This window comes from Quercus suber, unplaced genomic scaffold (assembly GCF_002906115.3).
Source record: "Quercus suber isolate HL8 unplaced genomic scaffold, Cork oak 2.0 scaffold_570, whole genome shotgun sequence".
Classification (NCBI taxonomy): Eukaryota; Viridiplantae; Streptophyta; class Magnoliopsida; order Fagales; family Fagaceae; genus Quercus; species Quercus suber.
Genome location: NW_027070015.1, coordinates 354,044 through 375,025, shown reverse-complemented (window position 1 = coordinate 375,025; position 20,982 = coordinate 354,044). Strand labels below are relative to the sequence as shown.

The 20,982-nt window shown below is 36.0% G+C and overlaps 1 protein-coding gene across 10 annotated transcripts; it reads left to right on the top strand.

The window, feature by feature from the left end:
* Positions 1-10,226: 10,226 nt before the first annotated feature.
* On the top strand, positions 10,227-20,285 carry LOC112007243 (uncharacterized). Of its 10 annotated transcripts, none has more exons than XM_065764592.1 (10): positions 10,227-10,379; positions 10,764-10,867; positions 12,635-12,723; positions 12,833-12,971; positions 15,136-15,210; positions 15,519-15,640; positions 15,722-15,797; positions 16,665-16,724; positions 17,777-17,946; positions 19,984-20,285. In XM_065764592.1, exons 2-9 carry the CDS (start codon positions 10,775-10,777, stop codon positions 17,912-17,914), a joined length of 792 nt encoding a protein of 263 aa, XP_065620664.1. In that variant the 5' UTR covers positions 10,227-10,379; positions 10,764-10,774; the 3' UTR covers positions 17,915-17,946; positions 19,984-20,285. The 10 variants fall into 10 exon arrangements, with proteins under 10 accessions (XP_065620664.1, XP_065620660.1, XP_065620659.1 ...); XM_065764588.1 differs by having other exon boundaries at positions 10,761-10,867; XM_065764587.1 differs by having other exon boundaries at positions 10,758-10,867.
* Positions 20,286-20,982: the final 697 nt, after the last annotated feature.

Sequence of the window (20,982 nt, the reverse complement as noted above, 5' to 3'; positions counted from 1 at the left end):
TTTCTTTGCCATACCTATGGTTTGTTTATTAGTAGTTAGGATCCCCTCTTATTTTCACGGGGAGATTGGAAGAGTTGAGCCTGAAAGTTTTGGTTGATGAGGCAGGGCCCCTAGATCATCGTATATTTCTCATCCACACGTGCGTGCGCGCACACACACATATATATATAATCTCAGTTTTCTCAGACATTTGATTTTTGAATTATTTCATAATATGTTGTCACCTAAGTTTTTGAGGCGATATAATTTTATGTTATTATTTTAATATTGGTTATGCTAATAAGTGCCCTTAGGGTATCGGTTAACAATCCAGCTAAATAAAGTTTTTATGGAAAAAAGAAAAAAAAAAGTAATTAATGTTTTGACAATTTTTTTTTATTCTTCATAAAAATATGTCAAAATTTTTTTAAAATTGATTATTAACCAATGTTCTTTTAATATATATATATATTATTTTAATTGAATTTATATGGTTACTAGATGATGATGACAATGGTGATTAGATGCTCTCGAAAACTTCATCGAAAGATTACCTGCTCTTTGAGCACTAATAAGCTTGAGTGCTTGTAAATATGGTGTGCTGTTTGCAATTTCTGTTTTATGGTTATTTCAGTTTCGTACATGGATGTAAAAATTATGCAAAAAACCAGCATAATGTCTACAACCTAATAATAAGCACTGCAATGTTGGATGAAATTTCTTTGCCATACCTATGGTTTGTTTATTAGTAGTTAGGACCCCCTCTTATTTTCACGAGGAGATTGGAAGAGTTGAGCCTGAAAGTTTTGGTTGATGAGGCAGGGCCCCTAGATCATCGTATATTTCTCATCCACACGTGCGTGCGCGCGCACACACATATATATATAATCTCAGTTTTCTCAGACATTTGATTTTTGAATTATTTCATAATATGTTGTCACCTAAGTTTTTGAGGCGATATAATTTTATGTTATTATTTTAATATGGGTTATGCTAACAAGTGCCCTTAGGGTGTTGGTTAACAATCCAGCTAAATAAAGTTTTTATGGAAAAAAGAAAAAAAAAATTAATGTTTTGACAATTTTTTTTTATTCTTCATAAAAATATGTTAAAATTTTCTTAAAATTGATTATTAACCAATGTTCTTTTAATATATATATATATTTTTTTTAATTGAATTTATATTTTATATTATATTTAAACAATCTATTGGAATATTGTTCCATCGTATTTTCTTGAAATTAACTTGTAATTTCATGCATATGCATGAAATATATTTACAAATAAGTATAACTAAATGCATGTTAAAATATCAAGTTTATATATAATATTTATAATGTTTGTATATATGAAAATATAAGTTAGCTACTAATAAAATAAATATAAGTTTATTTGAACTAAATTTAAAAAAAAAAATCATTTAAATTGTTATCCATGAAATTCTTAATTTTGGTTTGTCCTATCACTGTTTATATAATAGTAATAATAATACGAGAAAAATGAATCATGGTGATTTTTTTAAGGTTTATTAATTTTGATTTTATAGTTTTTTCATTTAGTAACTCATTTAAAATAAAAAATTAAAAAAAATTAAATTGGACTTCTCAAATTTTGTAGTGTAATAAATAGTTGTACAAAATTTAAGAAAATTAGATGGGATGCATGACGTAAAATTAAACTTTTCTATTTTGTCTTTAAATAATAATAATAATAATAGTACAATAAAAAAAAGAATTGATGGTGGTGATTTTTTTGAAGGTTTATTAATTTTGATTCTATAGTTTTTTTTTTTTTTTTTTTTTCACTTAGTAACTAAAATTAAATTGGACTTCTCNGCGGAGAGAGTGCCTCATCATCGGATTCTCAGAGGAAGATGCACAACGTCTTCACCACTCGCATGACGATGCACTTGTTGTCATCATACGTGTGGGGGACTACAATGTGCACTGGATGTTGGTCGACAACGGCAGCTCGACAGACATCCTATACTACCCAGCATTCCAGTAAATGGGGATTAACAGAACACGGTTGATACCAACGAACGCTCTACTGGTCGGTTTTGGAGGAACAAGGGTATTCCTGTTAGGTGCGGTCACATTCTCGGTAACAGTGGGTGATTATCCTCAGCAGATCATGAAGGATATGACATTCCTTGTGGTTGACTACTTGTCCGCTCATAATGCTATCCTTGGATGACCCACACTTAACTCATGGAAAGCAGCAACATTGACATACCACCTAATGATCAAGTTCCCTATAGATTATGGGATCGGTGAGTTATGAAGTGGCCGCAAGCGAATGCTACATTGCCATGCTAGAGATGGAAGATCACCAGCAGACCATGTGCATAGAAGAGCAACGGACCATAGCGGAGCCGGTTGAAGAATTGGAAGAGGTAACCCTTGATGAATCAAGGCCTGAACGAATGACTAGGATGGGGATGTTAGCCAGCCAGTCGATACGTCAAGCCCTCACAGCTTTCCTTAGGATGAATCAAGACATGTTTGCATGGAGTCACGAGGACATGCTAGGGATTGATCCTTCTGTCATAGTTCACAAGTTGAATATGAACTTCCTATCCTTACCCGTCCGTCAGAAAAAGCGAGTGTTCGCTCAGAAGCGAGACAAAGCGATAGCGGAAGAGGTCAATAAGCTACTGGAAGCAGGTTTCATTCGAGAAGTATACTACCCTGACTGGTTGGTAAACGTAGTCATAGTCAAGAAGGCTAATGGGAAGTGGTGAATGTGTGTTGATTTCATGGACCTTAATAGGGCATGCCCGAAGAACAGCTACCCACTCTCTCGGATAGATACATTAGTAGACTCGACGGCAAGACACCAGCTCCTAAGCTTCATGGATGCCTTTTTGGGCTACAATCAAATCAAGATGGAAGAGGCTGATCAAGAGAAAACCTCCTTCGTTACAAGCCAAGGGCTCTTTTGCTACAAGGTGATGTCATTTGGGCTCAAGAACGCAGAGGCAACGTACCAGAGATTGATGAACAAAATTTTCGCACACTAGATTAGGAGGAACATACAAGTTTATGTTAATGACATGTTAGTGAAGAACCCTTTGCGAGAATGATCACCTAGGCGACCTCTGGGAGATGTTTGATACCCTCCAAACATATAACATGAAGCTAAATCCAAACAAGTGCGCGTTCAAAGTGACGGCGGAGAAATTCTTGGGCTTCATGGTATCCCAAAGGGGTATAGAGGCTAACTTGGAGAAGATACGAGCCATAATGGAGTTAGAACCACCGAAGACGGATAAGGAGGTGCAAAGCTTGAATGGCAAAATTATAGCCTGTGAGAGTGCCTTTTTCTTCTTAGCACAGTGGCCTAAAGATCCTGGGCCAAATAAATATTCTTGGTGGACTGGGCTCGGTTCACCGCAGCTAAAAGGACTGTTTGAGAACCGAGTGGTGCACAAAACAAGCTTCCTACAATACAAATAACTAACAAGTAAAAATATTTGTATTGAATGACATTTCAACAGCAAAGGAATGCACAACAAATGAAATACAATGTAAGAAAATGTTAGGGATCCTCGAATTAGTGAGGTGCATTTTATTAATTTTCTTTAGTTATAATTACAGTGCTCACTAAGACGTGATGCAAGGTTCAACTAAGTTCAAAAATTACAAACTTTGATAGCTATTTAAGCTTCCAAGACTTGCAAAGTTTGAATTTGTTGAATCCGAGCATGTACTATAGTGGTTGTCTCTGGGATATTGAGAGTGGTTCCTCTGTTTTCTTTTGATTTTACAAAGCTCTTTTTTATAGTTTTATGAGACTCTAGAAAATGGCCATTAAAGCCTGAATGATCTAATCGAAGATGAATCTCTATCTGAATCTGAATCCCTTTCAACATGGACCCCCTCCTCCTTTTATAGCACAGCTCGAGCTCCGGGATACTAGTTGATTTCTCCCTTTTGCCCCTTAGAGTTCGTGCCGTGCCAGTTTGCTCAGGGTTATGTTGTTTCCTTTTTCTCTCATAGTTTCTTGCTTTTGGTGCGACCAAACGAAAGTCCCTTAGCTAGTTTTCTATTTCCAGACTTCTTCGTTGGCTGGTCTTCAGTTATTTGGCTTTTTCTTCTTAGCACTTCAGTTTTTTCAGTTGTACTCTTCCTTGTCACTTTCTCCAAATGGTTGGAATCACGGGTCCTGTGTTTTTGCTTCGTACCTCCTGGCTTTACTGCATGTCTGGAGGATGAGACCCGCATGCTCTTCGTCTTTTGTCCCTCTTTAAATTTGCTTCAATTTTACTTCGCGTCCAGGGATCCCTGGACTCTGGGGACTTCTGGGATCCTGGCCCAGCCCTTCTTACTGAGCTTTCTTTGATTTGCTGGTTCTGCCTGGTCTGGGCCCTTTTTGTTCTTTCGTGGGTCTTTGCATCCCAATCCTTTGGGCCTCTTGCCATTTTCTTCTTTCTTTTCTCTTTTTTCCTTCATTGTGTAAGCCAAACCCTCTTATTTTCTCTTAGTTTATTTATTTATTTTTTTGTGTGAAATGAGCCTAACGTGTTATTTTTTTGGGCCTTAGTTTGTGACCAATTTTAAACCTCAACACAGCCCTAAACAGGTTCGTCTCAAAAGCGACGAACAAGTGTCTACCTTTCTTCTGCGCTCTGAGAAAATCATTTGAATGGAAGGACGAGTGCCAGAAGGCATTTGAAGATTTAAAGAAATACCTTTCAGCCCCACCATTGCTCAGCCCGTCCAAACTAGGGGAAGAACTCTACCTCTACTTAGCCGTTTTGCAAGCAGCGGTAAGCGCGGCCTTAGTAAGAGAGGAAGGTGGATCCCAAAAACCTGTTTACTTTATAAGCTGGGCATTCCGAGGAGTAGAAGAGAGGTACCCCCAAATGAAGAAACTGGCATTCATGCTAGTAACTGCGGCACGAAAGCTTAAGCTATACTTCCAGGGGCATACCATTATAGTTTTAACGGATCGACCCCTAAGAAGAGTGATGAGTAACCCTGAAGCTGCTAGATGAATGGCTTTATGGGCAGTAGATCTGAGTGAGTTTGATATGTAGTACCGCTCGCGAACCACAATAAAAGGGCAAGCTGTGGTTGATTTCATTGCCGAATTTACTCAAGGGCAATTCGACAACAATGCATTTAGGGACTTTTGTTCGGAGCTGGATATCAAGAATCACTACTCATCGCCCACACACCCACAGGCCAATGGGCAAGTTGAAGTCACGAATCGGTCTTTGCTCAAGATCATCAAAACCCGACTTGAGGGGGCAAAGGATATCTAGCCTGACGAGCTACCAAGCGTTCTATGGGCATATCGTACTACAGGAAGAACACCCACTAGAGAAACGCCGTTTCGGCTAGCGTACGAACGTGATGCTGTCACCCTAGCAGAAATAGGGCTCACAAGCTATTGGGTGGAAACTTACAACGAGGATAAGAACGAAGAGCCATGCGCCTTCAGCTTGACCTAGTGGATGAAATCCGGGCGATAACAGAGCAAAGGTTGACACAGTATCAGAATCTTCATGGCAAAACACTACAACTCCAATGTCAAGCATAGAGACTTTCAGATTGGAGATCTTGTACTGCGGAAGGTAATAGGCACAACTAGAGATCCTTCACAAGGAAAGCTCGGCCCAACTGGGAAGGACCCTACATGGATTGCATTATGGCAGAGGAAGGGCATTTACCACCTCGAGACTCTTGACGGATGAAACTGTAGCACCCATGGAACACAGAGCACCTACGGAAATATTACCAATAGAGATGATATGAAGAGCATCGACATTCCCCAATTTCCAGTTTATTTAGTTTTACTGCCGTTACTAGTTTTTACTTCGAACAATTTTTTCTACAAGTATCTTTTTAAGCCTAAGGGGGCAGGTACTTTTTTACAAACAGCATGTTTTCTTTTTAATAAGAGGAATATCTAGACACGACTATGTTTTTTCTACTTATATTCTTATAGTCCAAAAAACGGACAAACTAAGTCCACAAAATGGATGGATTATCCAAAAGGATGAGATTACAAGTCCAAAAGTGGACGGGCATAAACTAAGTCCACATACTGGACAGATCATCCCTAAGGATGAAAACCTTTACAGTCCACAAAATGGACGGATCATCCCAAGAGGATGAATTATAAGTCCAAAAAGTGGACGGGTATAAACTAAGTCCACATACTGGACGGATCATCCCTAAGGATGAAAACTTTTACATAGTCCACAAGGTAGGACGGATCACCCCAAGATGATGAAAATTCCTTCAATGTCCACATACTGGATGAATCATCCCTAGGGATGAAAATATTACAAAGTCCACAAAGTGAACGGATTGTCCCAGAGTAACAAAAATATTCCAATAGCAAATGGACATAAATAATATTCACTAAGGTGGACGACCATCTCAGAAAGATAGGACGGACCTAAGTAAAAGTTCATTAAAATAAAGTGAATTGAGGCATTCCATGAATAAAACAAGTCGTCATAGACGGATTAAGCCAAAATAGCAGTAGAGTTAAACAAAGAAATAATAAATGCCTCAAAGGGAAATGTCTACAAATCAAAAAATATATGACTGAGGAGTCATAAATTGTTCTCCAAATATTCTTAAAAATAATGATAAAAACAATAACAAAATAATTTTAGTCTGTAGCAGGGATTTCTTTCTCCTCGGTATGACGGGCTTGACCATCTTTGGGTTCGCTTTCAACTATAGTCCGGTTAACAGGGGCATTATTGTTCATCCGTATCCTCTAATTGAGCAGGTTGGACGGATGTTTGCTCTGGGACATTAATGGTGACGGTTGACACATCCAGCTCTGGATACAAGGTCTTCACTTGACAAAGGGCATCGTCAAAACCGTCATTATATGAAACTTCGAGCTCTGACAAAAGGGTATCGAAGTCACGATACTCCAGCACCGCGACTTCCTTAGCCTGACGGATCTCCATCTCCTTGTCCTCCAGAGCTTTCTTTAGATCCTCCGTCAGCTTGTAATATTCATCTTGGCCTTTCTGCCAATTTGAGTTTTTGCTTCATCGTCACCTTCCAGTTCTTTAGTTTGATCAGCTCATCCTCCGTCAACTTGGCCTTATATGTACACGGCTAACGTCGTCTCATGATTAGACACCGTCCATCAACCCTTTCATCATGACATGGCCTGAAAAAGGGAATAAATTAATTTCAAACAAAAAACAAGGACGTACGAGAAGATGACAGATAAGTTACCTGGGCGATGCTAAAGAGTCCCGTCTCCCCCATAGCCTCCGTCGAATGGTTACCTAAGTCCTCATAATCTTCAGTAGTTATGATGGACGAGAACCTCTCCAAGGCATGTTGGAGTCTTCGCGGAGCAATAGGGTGGCTTCTTCTGGCTACCAGATGGACCAATCATTAGGCCTTTGCTGACCCCATGCTTTGCTTGGGTGATCATCTTTACACCTTCAGTCATTAACCCTAGATGAGCTCCAAAGGAACCTTGGTTTTTGGGTGCACGGTCCCCTCAGCCTTCTGGTACCTTTTGACATGGCACCATACAGGACTTCCATTGCTATAAAGACCCTCCAAGCGTTCAGGAATACTTGGTGACGACAAGCCCAGATATTTGAGGAGTTCAGGCGGAGGGTGCTTAGTGGAAACCTAAGGCCTGCCTTGAACATTTGTTTGTACACTCCGACATCTCTACCCTTCATAGTAGCACTTTTATGACTTATAGGGTAGATGGATGGGATATAGTCTAGGATTTGGTAATTGGCCCTAAGAGTGTTGAAATGTGGCTCCTTGATGGTGGACGTAAAGCGTTCACCGTCCACTCCGGTAGCATGATGAACTCCCTAAGTCCATCAGCACCCAGACGGACTTTATTGTTTGTTCTTCGCCGTCATCAGAACCCTCTTCTAGGTTAGCCATCTCCATATCCTCATTTGTTGAGGACGGGAAGAGGTAGATGGACTCCTCTCCTCGCTTAGGTTGTCTTGGTCTTTGTGACCTGACGAGTATACTTCTTCATAATCCACCCCATCACGGACCACCGACTGGTTATTTGACGCACTAGACATTTCCTACATGCGACGACAAAATCTAAGACTCTGACGGGTCTAAAGTGGGTGACGGGTGAATAAAGTCTAGAAAATTAAAAAGATTACATGTGACGGTACAAGAAACTTAAAGTAGAAAGTATTTACCAAGTTAATAAGTAACGGAGGAAGAGCGTTGATGACGGATTCAGAAACTGAACGGAGTGATCTCTGACAAGGTTGACGGATGTGCTCTGACGATGCGTTTCAACGGAAAATAGAGAAATGAGAGGAGGAGAGTGAGATATTTATAGAGGGAATGCACGGAAGACGAAGCGACGCTTCGATTTGAGACAACACCTAGTAGAAGGGCAACACGTGTCATGCGCCATAAATGACTCTCAGACATCTTGTCAGGGTTTGAGTACAATTCATGGAGTTTGTATTGAAACCGTTGACCCACAGGACTCTGAACCGTCGTCCTAGCCTTAAACCGTCACCCCACGGGTCCTTTTGCTAAAAAATGACGAACCCATGGGGTGAGGGGGTAACTGAAGAGGAAAAAAAATGTAGGTTGACGGGACTCCATGAAATGGGCTTGACGGTTCCTTATTTGTGGGCCAATGAAGGACGGTTTTGTTATGTGCAAGGCCTGTTATGGACAGATCCTTCATGGACGGACACAACACAAATGGATCAAGTATCCACGTGGCAGCTAGAGACCCTGAATGGGAAATACTTGCGACACACATTTATTCACTGTAGAATCCCAAGGCAAAGATGATTCTAGAAGTTGCGCACGTTAATGAAGATCTTTTCTATAAGGAAAAGACTTGTCCATCACGTTTAGGACTATTTAAGATGATTCCTATAAGGAAAGGACTTCGACTCCAGGGAAAAGACGTCAATCTTCGACTACTATAAAAGCCCAAATATCCTTACAAATCAAGGTACGCATAATTAACCATTTTCTAACATTCTAGAGTTGTGAGAAATTCTAACTTGAACTTCGGGGGGTATTTAGCCGACACCATACTGGTATTCTCTGTGAGGTCTTCTCTTTTTGTTGCGCAAGTGTTATTTCGAGTGTGCAAGTATCATGTGACTCATTGGTGATTTTCTCAGCATCATCAGGACACATGACGTAACTTTTAAGTATTGTTATATGAGAAATGCTAATGAATACCTTTAGGATAATGGTTAACAATCCATTTAAAGAAAGTTTTTATGAGAAGGAAAAAAAAAGCAATTTACGTTTTAATAACCTTTTTCATTTCCCATAAAAGTAGTGTTAAAAATTTCCTAAAATTGATTATTAACTATTGTTCTAAGGGCACTCGTTAGCATGACCCACGTTATATTATCTAATATTTTTTAATTAGATGTAAATTTTGATAAATTTGATTACGTTATCTTCGTGTATTTTTCATGCTTACAAAATTTAAAGATGATTAAATATTAATAGTCTTGTTATCAATCAATTATTTAAATTATAGTTTTTGTAGATTAAAATAATACATAAAAGATGAGTTTGTGAATCGAATAGTAAATAAACATTCGAGGTTCAAATTATTCATCTAGTTGTAACTATTGAATTATCCAAAAAAAAAAAAAATTGTAATAAAAGCTCCTCTTGCATTTTACAATATTTAATGTTTTAAATATTTTTGTATTATTTTTTTAGGAAATTTTTTAGTTTACAATACACATTGTGTCTACAGTTTAATAAGTTTACATTACAAATAAAATATAAATTTATAAGAGCACTCACATAATTGGGTGTAATAATAGAAAAATGTGTAAAACTTACTCAATTTGCATAAAAATAACCAACATAACTTTGCGTATAATTATATAAATTTACCAATTTATTATAATTTTAGATTTAATTTTTTATTCATTTTTTACATGTCTCCACGACAAAAAAAGAAAGTGGATAACCGTTGTTGTACATTGTACGCAAAGGAAAAAAAAAATCAATAAAAACTAATATTTTAATGAAATATAAAATGAAAAAAAAAGTACATTCCTGTGACAAAAAATATTGCACTCAAAAGTCTTACCTTTTTCTAATTCGCCGGTTGATGGGTTGGTCGGTTTCAAATTTCAAGGGGGCGATTAATAATAAGAGTAATTTTGGTGTCAACCTTAAAATTACAATTTTGTCCATAATTTGCTCATATAAAGAGTTATAATTGGTAAAAAAGTAATAATGAGTCTGTACAAAGATACTTTATCAATTACAATTTGTCCTATAGACAAATTGTGAATAAAATTGTAATTTTGACTGTGGCACCAGAATTTTGAACAAATGGCACCAGAATTTTTCTTAATAATAATTTCAAGTCAGTCATCTGGTACGTCAGTACGTGGTAGAGACTAGAGACCACAGAAGGTACAGCAAATAAATGTGGAGGCCATCTTTTACTCTAGCTCTTATCTCTCTACTCTTTCTTTAATTACCAGCTAATTTCAATTATTGTTCGAGTCTAACAAGAAACCCAAACAAACAAAGAAAACAAAAGCAGGCTTCTGCCTGCTGTGTCCTGTGTCCGGTAATATTCATTCACGAGTCAAACTTAAGCGGTTTGAGCTGTTTTCATATGTATTGCTGGTTTTTTTTATTCTTTCTCAAATACCCATTTTGGTTTTCTAAATTTAAAGCGTAAATTAATACTTTATTTTTCATTTCGTTTAGAATGTTTTTATGTTACATTATTACAAGTTATGAATTGGGTTCTTATTTTTTTTTTCAATATCTATGCCATAGCAGCAGCAGCAGCAGCAGCAATGGCTGTATCCGTCACTGACAATGTTAGTACTTCAACCAAACAATCTCATTGGCTGGTGTCTATCTTTTCTGGCATCATTGTCTGCATCATTGTAAGTATGCTTGTTTTTAAGGTTAATTTTTCTAAGGCTTTGTTTTTGTTGTTATTGTTTTTAATTATGACATTTGGCGTATAAGAATACGTTTCAATAAACCATGGTCAAAATTTTAGTATCATTTTCTATGTATGCTCCATGTGGGTTCTAGTTACCTGTAAAGTTTCTTGTTGTCAAATAAAGGTTTGAGTTCAAATTCCCCAACACCAAAAAGATTCCTATTTGTGTGTTTTGGCTAATGGTAAAGAGAAATTATTATAGGTTTCTGTACTGTACGTTCATTTCCATTTCCAAGAAAATCTGGTAGAATGATGCCTAGAAACTATTTTGATTGAGAGCAAATATTGTGAAGGCCTGTCAAGAGACATCATTCAGAAAGATAAGGCCACATTTGAGTGCACAGAAAGTTGAAATTGATGAACGGAGGAATGTCTTGAAGATGTATTTCACATTATTCATGGTTTTGTCGAGAATGCATTAGTCTTTCTTATTTGTAAAACGGGCATAAGTAATTGCAGAACATGTGGAGTGCATGTTTTTTTTATAAACCAGAAACTGAAGCAAGGCTGGGAACAGTGAGGACACTTACTAAGATTCTCTTTTGGAGTTTTCTATGAGAAATGAAGGGCATGATGATCCTAGTAATTGTAGCATGGGTAATTTGATGGCAGATATATACTGCTGCATTCATTCACAAAATATATTACTGTATTACATCATTTGAAAATGCACTCAGTAGATAGGCTGGGGCCTCCTCAAACCAATAAGCACATTGTGATAACCCCTTTGCATATCTAGCCAATCTTTGAGCTACCCCATTATCTTTTTCCCCAACTCCCGGGTCCTGGCACATAGACAAAAGATGCAGATCTCAACAGTGGTGCTTGGTGCTTTGCCTGCTCTATAATATTCCCAAGCCTGGACTGATCTGGTTGCTCAGCTTGAAGAGCTTTAATGATTCCCAAAGCATCCCCTTCAAAGACCATATCATAAGTGCAGCAAGAGGCAGCAAACTTACTGCACGAGCCGCTGCCATTGCATCTGCTTCCTCTGCATCTGAACCCATACTCTTCAAAGCACTCAGAGCTACTATAAATTGCCCCTTTCTCTCTCTGATTACAGCACCTACCCATTCTTTTGAATATCTTTAAAGGCATCCCCATCCATAATATCCTTAAAATAATTGAGCCCAGGAGGAGTCCAATGAGCAGATGATGGGTGTACTGAAACTATTTTTGACTGTTTTTATTTTTGTAGCTTTAAAACTTGGAAGGTTTTGGTCAAATTTCTTTTATGAGAGATGGGAAATTATGAATTCTGAGAGCTTTTGGTGTGCGGTTTTGGCCTTTATCAATGTCGTTATCTTTTCTTATTAATTCAATAAAGGTAGAATACAACTTAACTATTTTGAGCATTCTATAATAATACCATGCCTTATATTGTCATAGAATTAATTAGCATCAAATTTCAATTCTAAAATAATTTTCAAGATTCTTTGCTCCTCCCAATAAGTGAGCAGAGCTGGATTTGCTTGCAGCCTTTGTATCCATATATTTGAGTTTATGAAGAAATGGATTCCAACTTTTATGTCATGGTGCCTTCAAAGCTTGAAGTCAACTCTCGTTTATGTTAAAATAAGAAACGGATTGAAATGTTGACAAGTTTGAGTTAATTTTGCTCATGCCCTTATTCTTGTATATTAGTTTTCTTTTTGATTGATTCTTTTATTTTAAAATTGGTTCCTTTTTTTTTTTTTGGTTGAAGGTTTACAAATTAACAGGTTATATTAGCCTCCTGTGCTTCAAGGGTTATGGCAAACTAAGCAGTGCAGTGAAAGTAGAGTGGAATAACAGGTGAAATTATTCTGCATGTTAACTCCTTTTTCAGCATGCACATTTTTTTTGTCCAAAATAGATTTTTGGTTTTTTCATGGTCATAAAGGTAACAACCTTTGTTGTGCAGGGGATTCTCAACATTCCATGCTCTTATAGTAGCATTTGCTTCTCTCTACCTCCTGTTGTTATCAGATGAATTTGATGAAAAATCTCATGGTGACCTTATAATAAATAGGACGTCTACTTTATCAGATACGCTATTGGGAGTAAGTTGACATTGAAAGAAGCAGTGTTTGGTTTTCTTGGCATCTCTCACCCTCTGATTAATTAATTCAACTTGTTTGTGTCCAGCTAAAATAAATATTAACTTCTAATCAATGAAACTGTGCTGCAATAAGCATCAACTTCTAAAATAAATATAAACTAATACTTATAGCTAATATTGATCTGATGGATGTCAAACACATGGATGACACATGAAACTGGCACTAGCTTAGGTGGTAAGGGTGCATTGCCATGGTTCCAGTGGCCTAGGTTCAAAGATGGTTGACATGCTAAGTCACAGCAGAAAACTATTATCTAGAAAAGGGTCAAAAAGAGTTCAGTAGAGGTTGATATTTTCCAACTATTGTGAAGAAATAACAGACAAACAAATTTGAAGAACTGAATTTAACATTTCATGTGTTTTATAGGTGCCTTTCCCTAGGATAGATTTCGATACTTTTTAGCTAGCAAGAAAGGAGAAGAAGAATAAATCACACATAGAGATGTTAAGGAAGTCTTGATGCTGTAAGAAGTCGAATAATATAAAATGAAAGGTGGGAGTGGATCATCTTCTCTACAGAATGGCATTTTTAGAACCTTAAGGAAGTTGAAAGGTAAAAATTGGGTTATCATCAACAATTATATATTTTGCGGTGATTCTGTTTCAGAATTGTTGTTTGGTGAAATTGATAATGGAATGCCATTTTAAGTTGTAGTTCTAAGGCCAGGGGGACTATTCTTTGCTTTAGGGCTTAGTAGAGATCTCTTATGAGGAGTATATTTGGTGAAAGCATGAGACTTAAATGGTAAAGACCATGAGGCTCCTGTGGTTTTTTTATGGGGATTTCAGATGTATCCTATTGGAGAGAGACTTATGATTTTTTTTTTTTTGGGGGGGGGGGGGGGGGGATACTTTTTTCATTGGCTTTATAGATGAAAAAACTATGATCCACTCTATGAACTGAAGGCGAGATATGGCAAAACAACCACACAATGCATGATACTACAAGAATGGCTTTTCACATCCTTTTGTTTGTCTGTTGCTATGGTGAGAGATTCATGTAATAGCCTGTGTTTTATATGGTGTGTACTAATACATCAATTTTTGTATAGTTCAACACATTTCACATTTTGTCTGAAATCACAATTTCTTGGTGGTTAATTAGAATATAAGTGTTTGGAGAAAGACTTGGATTTCAATTTTTAGTTCAAATAGCTTAAATAAAATACAGAAGGTACAAATAATTTCTATCGATGAAATTCATGGATGGATTTAAGCCTTATTAATATGTGGATTTGAAATTATTAGGTTATTAATTTTAAATTCATAATTTATTTTGTGGATTTGGAACATGGTCCCACTTTGCTTAATGTGTGGGTAATTTAGAGAGAAAGATACAACCGTACATTTAATGATGGTGAGCCCTCTGTTGATGAGCTGAAATCATTGATTATAAGGTTATTGTTTGAGGGCCTGAAGGTTTGGAAACATTGATGCACGTTCTGTTATAGAGGTTATTGATTCAGTTTCTTTTAAATGGTAATTATTGAGCATTGTAAAATTTTAGAGTGCTTTATGATGTATACACACTATGGACATGAGGCTCCCCTCTTATCAATAAAATTGTGTATTACATATTTTAAAATATAATCATAATTCATTTTGTTGGTGCATAATTCTCAAAACTCGAATCCTCATAAGCTGATAAAATTCATATAAAGTACATTATGTTACTAATTTTTCTTCAAATCCCTTGATTTAATTCATCAGATCCAAATGCAACCTAAGTGTTTGTTCTTATATAATTTTTTTGAATTAATTCTCTTTGAATGGGCATAGAGTTTCCTATACTGAGGAGATCCAACTGGTTTGAATATGGCCTCTCTCAGCTGGGATTTTATTGTGATTCAGAGGACCTCTTTCATAGACGCATTTAAGTTTAACTGCTGCATGTTTGTTAGCGCTCAATATATGGACACTAATATCAGTTCCTTGCCCACCCCCACCCTACCCATCCAACCCCCCCCCCCCCCCAAAATAAAGAAAGATTTTTATTTTTATTTTTTTAAAGGAGCAAATCTGGAGTTAGGCATTGGGATAATGCTATGTATTTTTAATACTATTTTTTTTCTACAGTTTGCTTATTTTTTCCCTTTTGTATACAGTTCTCCCTTGGTTATTTTCTATCAGACTTGGCAATGATTCTTTGGCTGTTTCCAGCTCTAGGTGGTCTGGAGTACGTAAGTTCCCAAAAAAAAAAAAATGCTTGCTTGATATTGTTAATTACTGTATCATTTCTTCAACTAGATTATCTTTTTCTAGAACCAGCTTTTCAACTTTGAAAAAGAATACTTTGAATTCAAAATTTAATTTTACTGGTTGAGATAGAAAAATCAATAATAATAATAATAATAATAGTAATATTATTATTATGCATCAACTGAATCTATAATTGTTGGTCAATAAGTGCATTGAGTCTATTACTCTTTTTCAAAAAGTTCGGAATACTAAGTCGACCAATTTCCTTCATTTCATTTCTTTCTATCAGGTTCTACACCATGGGCTATCCATGTCTTCAATTCTTCTCTCCCTCATAAGTGGTCAAGGACGGATTTACATACTAATGGTTCTTTTCTCAGAGAGCACTACTCCTTTTGTAAATCTAAGATGGTAAAGTTAGCATTTAGAGTTTCCTATTTTTGGGTTGTTGGTTGTCAACCATGGCTTATTGCTGTGAATTCATACTTTCAGGTACTTGGATGTTGCTGGCCAGAAGAACTCCAAGCTTTACACTTATAATGGCATAGCATTGTTCCTGGGGTGGTTGGTATGGTCTTACATAGTCATGGTCTTGGTTTTCTTCAATTGTTAACCAAAAATTATGTGTATGCTAGGTTGTACTATGGGCCTGCATTCGTGTAGATAAAAAAAGTGTTCATTGGCAATGGTAAATGTTCTGGTTGGGTTTAATACAGGCAAAACTGCATACCTTGATGGCAGTTGTATGTCCAATTTAAACAAATGGAAAACATGTACAGATTTTGAACTTCATTATTTTTTCTTTCACATAAATTGTTAGGGATGAAACTCCAACTGTTTGCAAGGCATCTGGTGGTAGCCTATATGATAAATGGAGATGGTTGATTTTGTCAGAGCACAGTTTCATTTTGAGGGGGAGAATCTTTTGTATACATATGGTGTACTTAGTTAGTTTGTTTGTTTGTTTGTTTTGTTTGTTTGTTTTTTTTTTTTTCAAAAAACTTATTTAAAAAGTTCTCATAATAAATTATTGTGGCATAAGGAGTGGAAATTGATTTCACATAATGCCACTACAGGACATGGTATTATGAGAGTAAGCTCACTTATGTAACCCATATAGAACGTTACAAGCTACTTGTATGTGCAAGAGCAGTGATTGTTTAGAGGTTTGGAACATGTAATGCTTGCTTATGTACATGCATGCACGCATTTTGTGCATAACGGTATGTTGAGAGAAAGGGAGGAGGGGGTAATTTGATCACTTATCTTTTATAAGTTTCCACACCATAATGTTGGACTTCATTTCTAAAAATCTGCTCTATAAATTATAAACATATTGTGGTTTCAATATATATAACTGATCCCAAAATGATTTCCTTGTTCCACATTCTTTTTAATGCTTGATAGTTGTGTTTTGTGTGTTTGCTGCCTCCAGGTTGCAAGGATTTTTTTGTTCATCTTCTTTTTCGCACACATGTTCAGCCATTTTGATCAGGTTTGTCAAAAGCTCCGTGGTTATATTATATTTTTCATACATGTTCGTGTTAACAAGACAATTTTATTTTCCAACCTACCAATTGCTAGTATTTTATTGCACTTATACTATCTTTTAGCTTTTTAGCTTATTTGCTCATGTACAACTTTTAAGGCTTCACTTTTCTAGGTATATTTTAACTAATTTCCAGCAAATAAACTTGCAGCAAAAAGTTACATTCAAGCGGAATAATGTTCATTTAATTAAACTACAATTATTCAACTTCCAACCCATGTTCCCTACTGCTGCCACTTTCTCCTTCATTCCCTCTCTCTCTCTCTCTCTCTCTCTCTCTTGTAGCTAAATAGCTTCTGACATCAATTCACATATTTCTTTTATCTCATATGTTGTACTTCATTCTCTTTAGCAGGGGGAAAAACTGTACTATGTTCTTATCATCTTATGATTATAACTACATTTCATCTATTTTAAATAATTTTTTAAAAGAAAAAAAAATGCCACACATGTTGCATGTGCTCACATCTAGTCAATTGTGATAAGGTTTAAAGTTTTTGTTAAGTTTTGCATATACAATGCCCTTTTAATCAGACCGCTCAGTTGTTGCACATTTCTGACGCATAATGTCGGTAATTTGCTCAAATCTAGATGGTCACTGCATTTGGGATAAATAGCACCAAATACTCCTAAACTTTCCGAGGGTTTCTCCCTGTTTCTTAATCATAGTAAATAGAAATCATGATGATTTCAAGCATTCCTCTCTTTCATGGCTTGAATGGACTATTGCGCTAGATTGCTTGTTGCCAGAATTATAATTATAAACTATCTCTTATAGTTGGGTCCATGATGCTGGATGAAGTTCTCCCCCCCCCTCTTCAAACAAAAAAACAAAAAAGCTGCATCACTTGTGTCGAATTTATAGTATGACGAAATGGAAACCAGGACTTTAATAGTCAAACTCAAATAATTACAACACTGTCTTGGAAGGTTGGCCGGTTACTCTCCCCATTTATCAATATTAGCATTTGAGTTGAACTGTTATTTCTTTATTTCAGGTCAAGAAAATTTTTCCTTTTGGCTTCTACAACTTGCTTGTGGTGTCTCCTGTGTTGGCAATTATGAATGTGTTTTGGTTTTGGAAGATTGTCAGGGGTTTATTAAAAACTCTTTCTAAAGCAAGACACAAGCATTAAGCAGGCAATTTTCCTGCTGTGAGTACCTTCTGGTGAGTTAATTGATTGGAATTACATGCTTTTTTTGTTTTTGTTTTTGTTTTCTTTTTTATTGTTTGGGATAGACCAAAATATAGTTGTGAATTGTATAAAAAAGATGAACTCAAATATGAATAGTGTTAAGAGTTATTTCTTATTATTTTTATATTTTCTTAGGGTCTTAAATTACCTTGAAATTTTTTTAATATTCTAAATTATCAACGCATTGTATTGTAAAACTCATTATAAAATACCATGTGGTCTTACCTCCAATAATTATCACTCTTCCACATTCATGTCCATCATACTGTAATTGCATCTTGCATCATTCTGTGAACTCCACTAAGGTTGCGTTTGGGAACTTAGATTTGGATTTGGATTTGAAATGATTTGAAATTAATAGATTTGAAATCAAGGGATTTCAAATCCATTGATTTTAGAAGTTATTTCAAATCTAAGCATTTTAAATATTGAAAATTCTTGGTGGATTTGTCAAATCCAAATCCTTGACATTTTTTAAACTTCCCAAACAAAGGATTTGGATTTAAGCCCCCTCAAATCCAAATCTAAGGAATCCAAACAGGCCATAAGAGCATTTTGCAAAACTAATTCTACACGGATCAGAATAGCTTGCTTACATTTAAAATAGAAAAAAAATCTAATGCACAAGCTAAGCGCCCCCCCACCCCCTCCCAAAAAGGAGAGAGAGAAGGCTTTGAAAAGGTATCATTGAAGCACATATCTAAACCATGAAGGAGGAGGCATAGCAAGTTGTGCTACTGAATCGGTCTAGGAGAATTTAGCAATGTGAGAGAAATGACACGACAAAATTTAATTCCATCAATCTTAAAAATGTTCTAATTATTCATTGCAAAAAAAACTTTGGTGATGCAATGCTTTGATTTTCTTCAACCTTATGAACACACCAAACTCAAGCCTTGCTCTTGTTTGTGTTGTTTTCTTGGTTATGACATTGAATACAAGGGATGTAGATGTTACAATCATTCCTCTAATCCTTTATGATAGATCGCTATAGTAGAAGAACTCATGCTTTTCTTCAAAATCAAACTTGGCATCTTGTTGAGTTGGCTCTAGGAAGTTTGTAGTTGGTTATAAATGGTTTTACAATTTCAAAAAACTTGATTTGATAGTACAATAGACAGGTATAAAGCTTGTCTTATGGCTCAAGATTTCACCTAGAAGTATGGCATATATTGTGAATAGACATTTGCCCCTATTACTCAACTTACATGCGCTTGTTCCCTCCTTGTTATTACTGCTATCTGTCATTAGTTTCTCTTTCAGATGGATGTCAAAAATGCATTCCTTGATTTTAATGGCAATGTTATAGAAGCAATCTTCATGCAGCCTCCTCCTAGTTTTGAGCACCCACTGCATATCATCTATCGTCTTAAAAAAGCTCTTTATGGCCTCAAAGAAGCCCCTTAGGCTTGGTTTACCAAGTTCAATACTACAATTTCACACCTGGCTTCTCCTCCAATTCTTATGACTCTGTCCTCTTTCTTCAACTCTCAAATAAGGTCTCTGGCTTTTATATGTCAAGGGACTCGAACATTTACATATCCACTGCTTCGAACTGTAGTATCTTGGCACTCATAGCTATTTTCTTCAGTTTTGAGGTCACTTCTTCTAATGATTTTACGATTTCTTTCAAGCAAAATGTGCCTGATCATCTCTCATGTGGGTCTCATTGGTTATAAAAGCTTTCTGAGATGCCTTTTAAATCCAATACCAAGCTTCATGCCTCGAACGGCGAGCCACTTCTTGATGCTAACCTCTACAGACAATTAGTTGGTAGTCTTGTATACATGATTGTTACTTGTGTTCATATTTCACATTAGTGTACTTTTTTTTTCTTTTTTGAGAGGAAATTAACATAATGTGTACTTCAATTGATGTCTACTCCGTGCTTTGTTCACTTTGTTATTGTTCTCAGCATCCAACACTATCTCAAGGACACGTTCGTGGGATTTTCTTCCCCTCTACTAATGATTTAGTCTTATTTACGTGCCTATTCTGATGTTGACTAGGTAGGCAACCCCACTGATTGTCATTCAACCACTGGATATTGCTTGCTATGTGATGCATTCAACCACAAGATAATATGATGTTGCTTAATCCAGTACTGAGGCTAAATATTGTACTTTGGCTGGCACCGCACTACTGAAATCATCTGGTTGTGTTCTCTTCTCGAGGACATGGGAGTCGCTATTTTTTCTATCACTTCAGTTAACTGCGATAATCATATCGCTATTAAGTTTATTTACAATGATGTCTTTTATGAATGAACAAAAAATAATGAGATTGACTGACACTTCAACCATTATCATCATCTTCTTCTTCTTCAAGTTTTTCTCCCAGTTCAACTTGTCTCTTTTGATTAACAGCTTGTCGACAGTTTCACCATGTCCCTTTCTCCTAGTTGCTTCTGCATGCTTCTCACATAGAATTCGGGAGAAATATTAGATCTATTAGGGCCCAGGCAGGCTTGTTGTAAGGCTCAAGCCTGCAAGACAAGTAACCTAGTTCTACTATGATTATAACAGGGTTAGGCTAGTGGCTGCTCCAAATTTTTTTTTCAAGGTGGTCATTAAAAATACTTAATTTTAAAAAATTTATTAATAATAAAACTTGAATATATTAACATCACAAAATAAAAACATATTCAAATACATAAAGTTTTAAAATTTTCTTTTACAAGTTTTCATATTTTAAAATTGTTGTGCGATATGATAGTTTCACTATTAATATTATCAATTACATCTTTTTTAATATACACAACCAAGCAATTATTAAGCTACTGATCTCCTTTTTTTGTTTTTTTTTGTTGAGAGAGTACTAATCTTCTATTTAATTACTAACATATTGCCAAAATAAGTACTAATATAAACAAAATACATTATCTTTTTGAAAGAATGTATCACATAAATCCAACAATTTGGCTAAAGACTAAAGCAAATACTAATAGACTAGCTATCTGAAAAGTGTGCATTTTTTTATATATAAAAAAATAGCAATTTTAAAATATG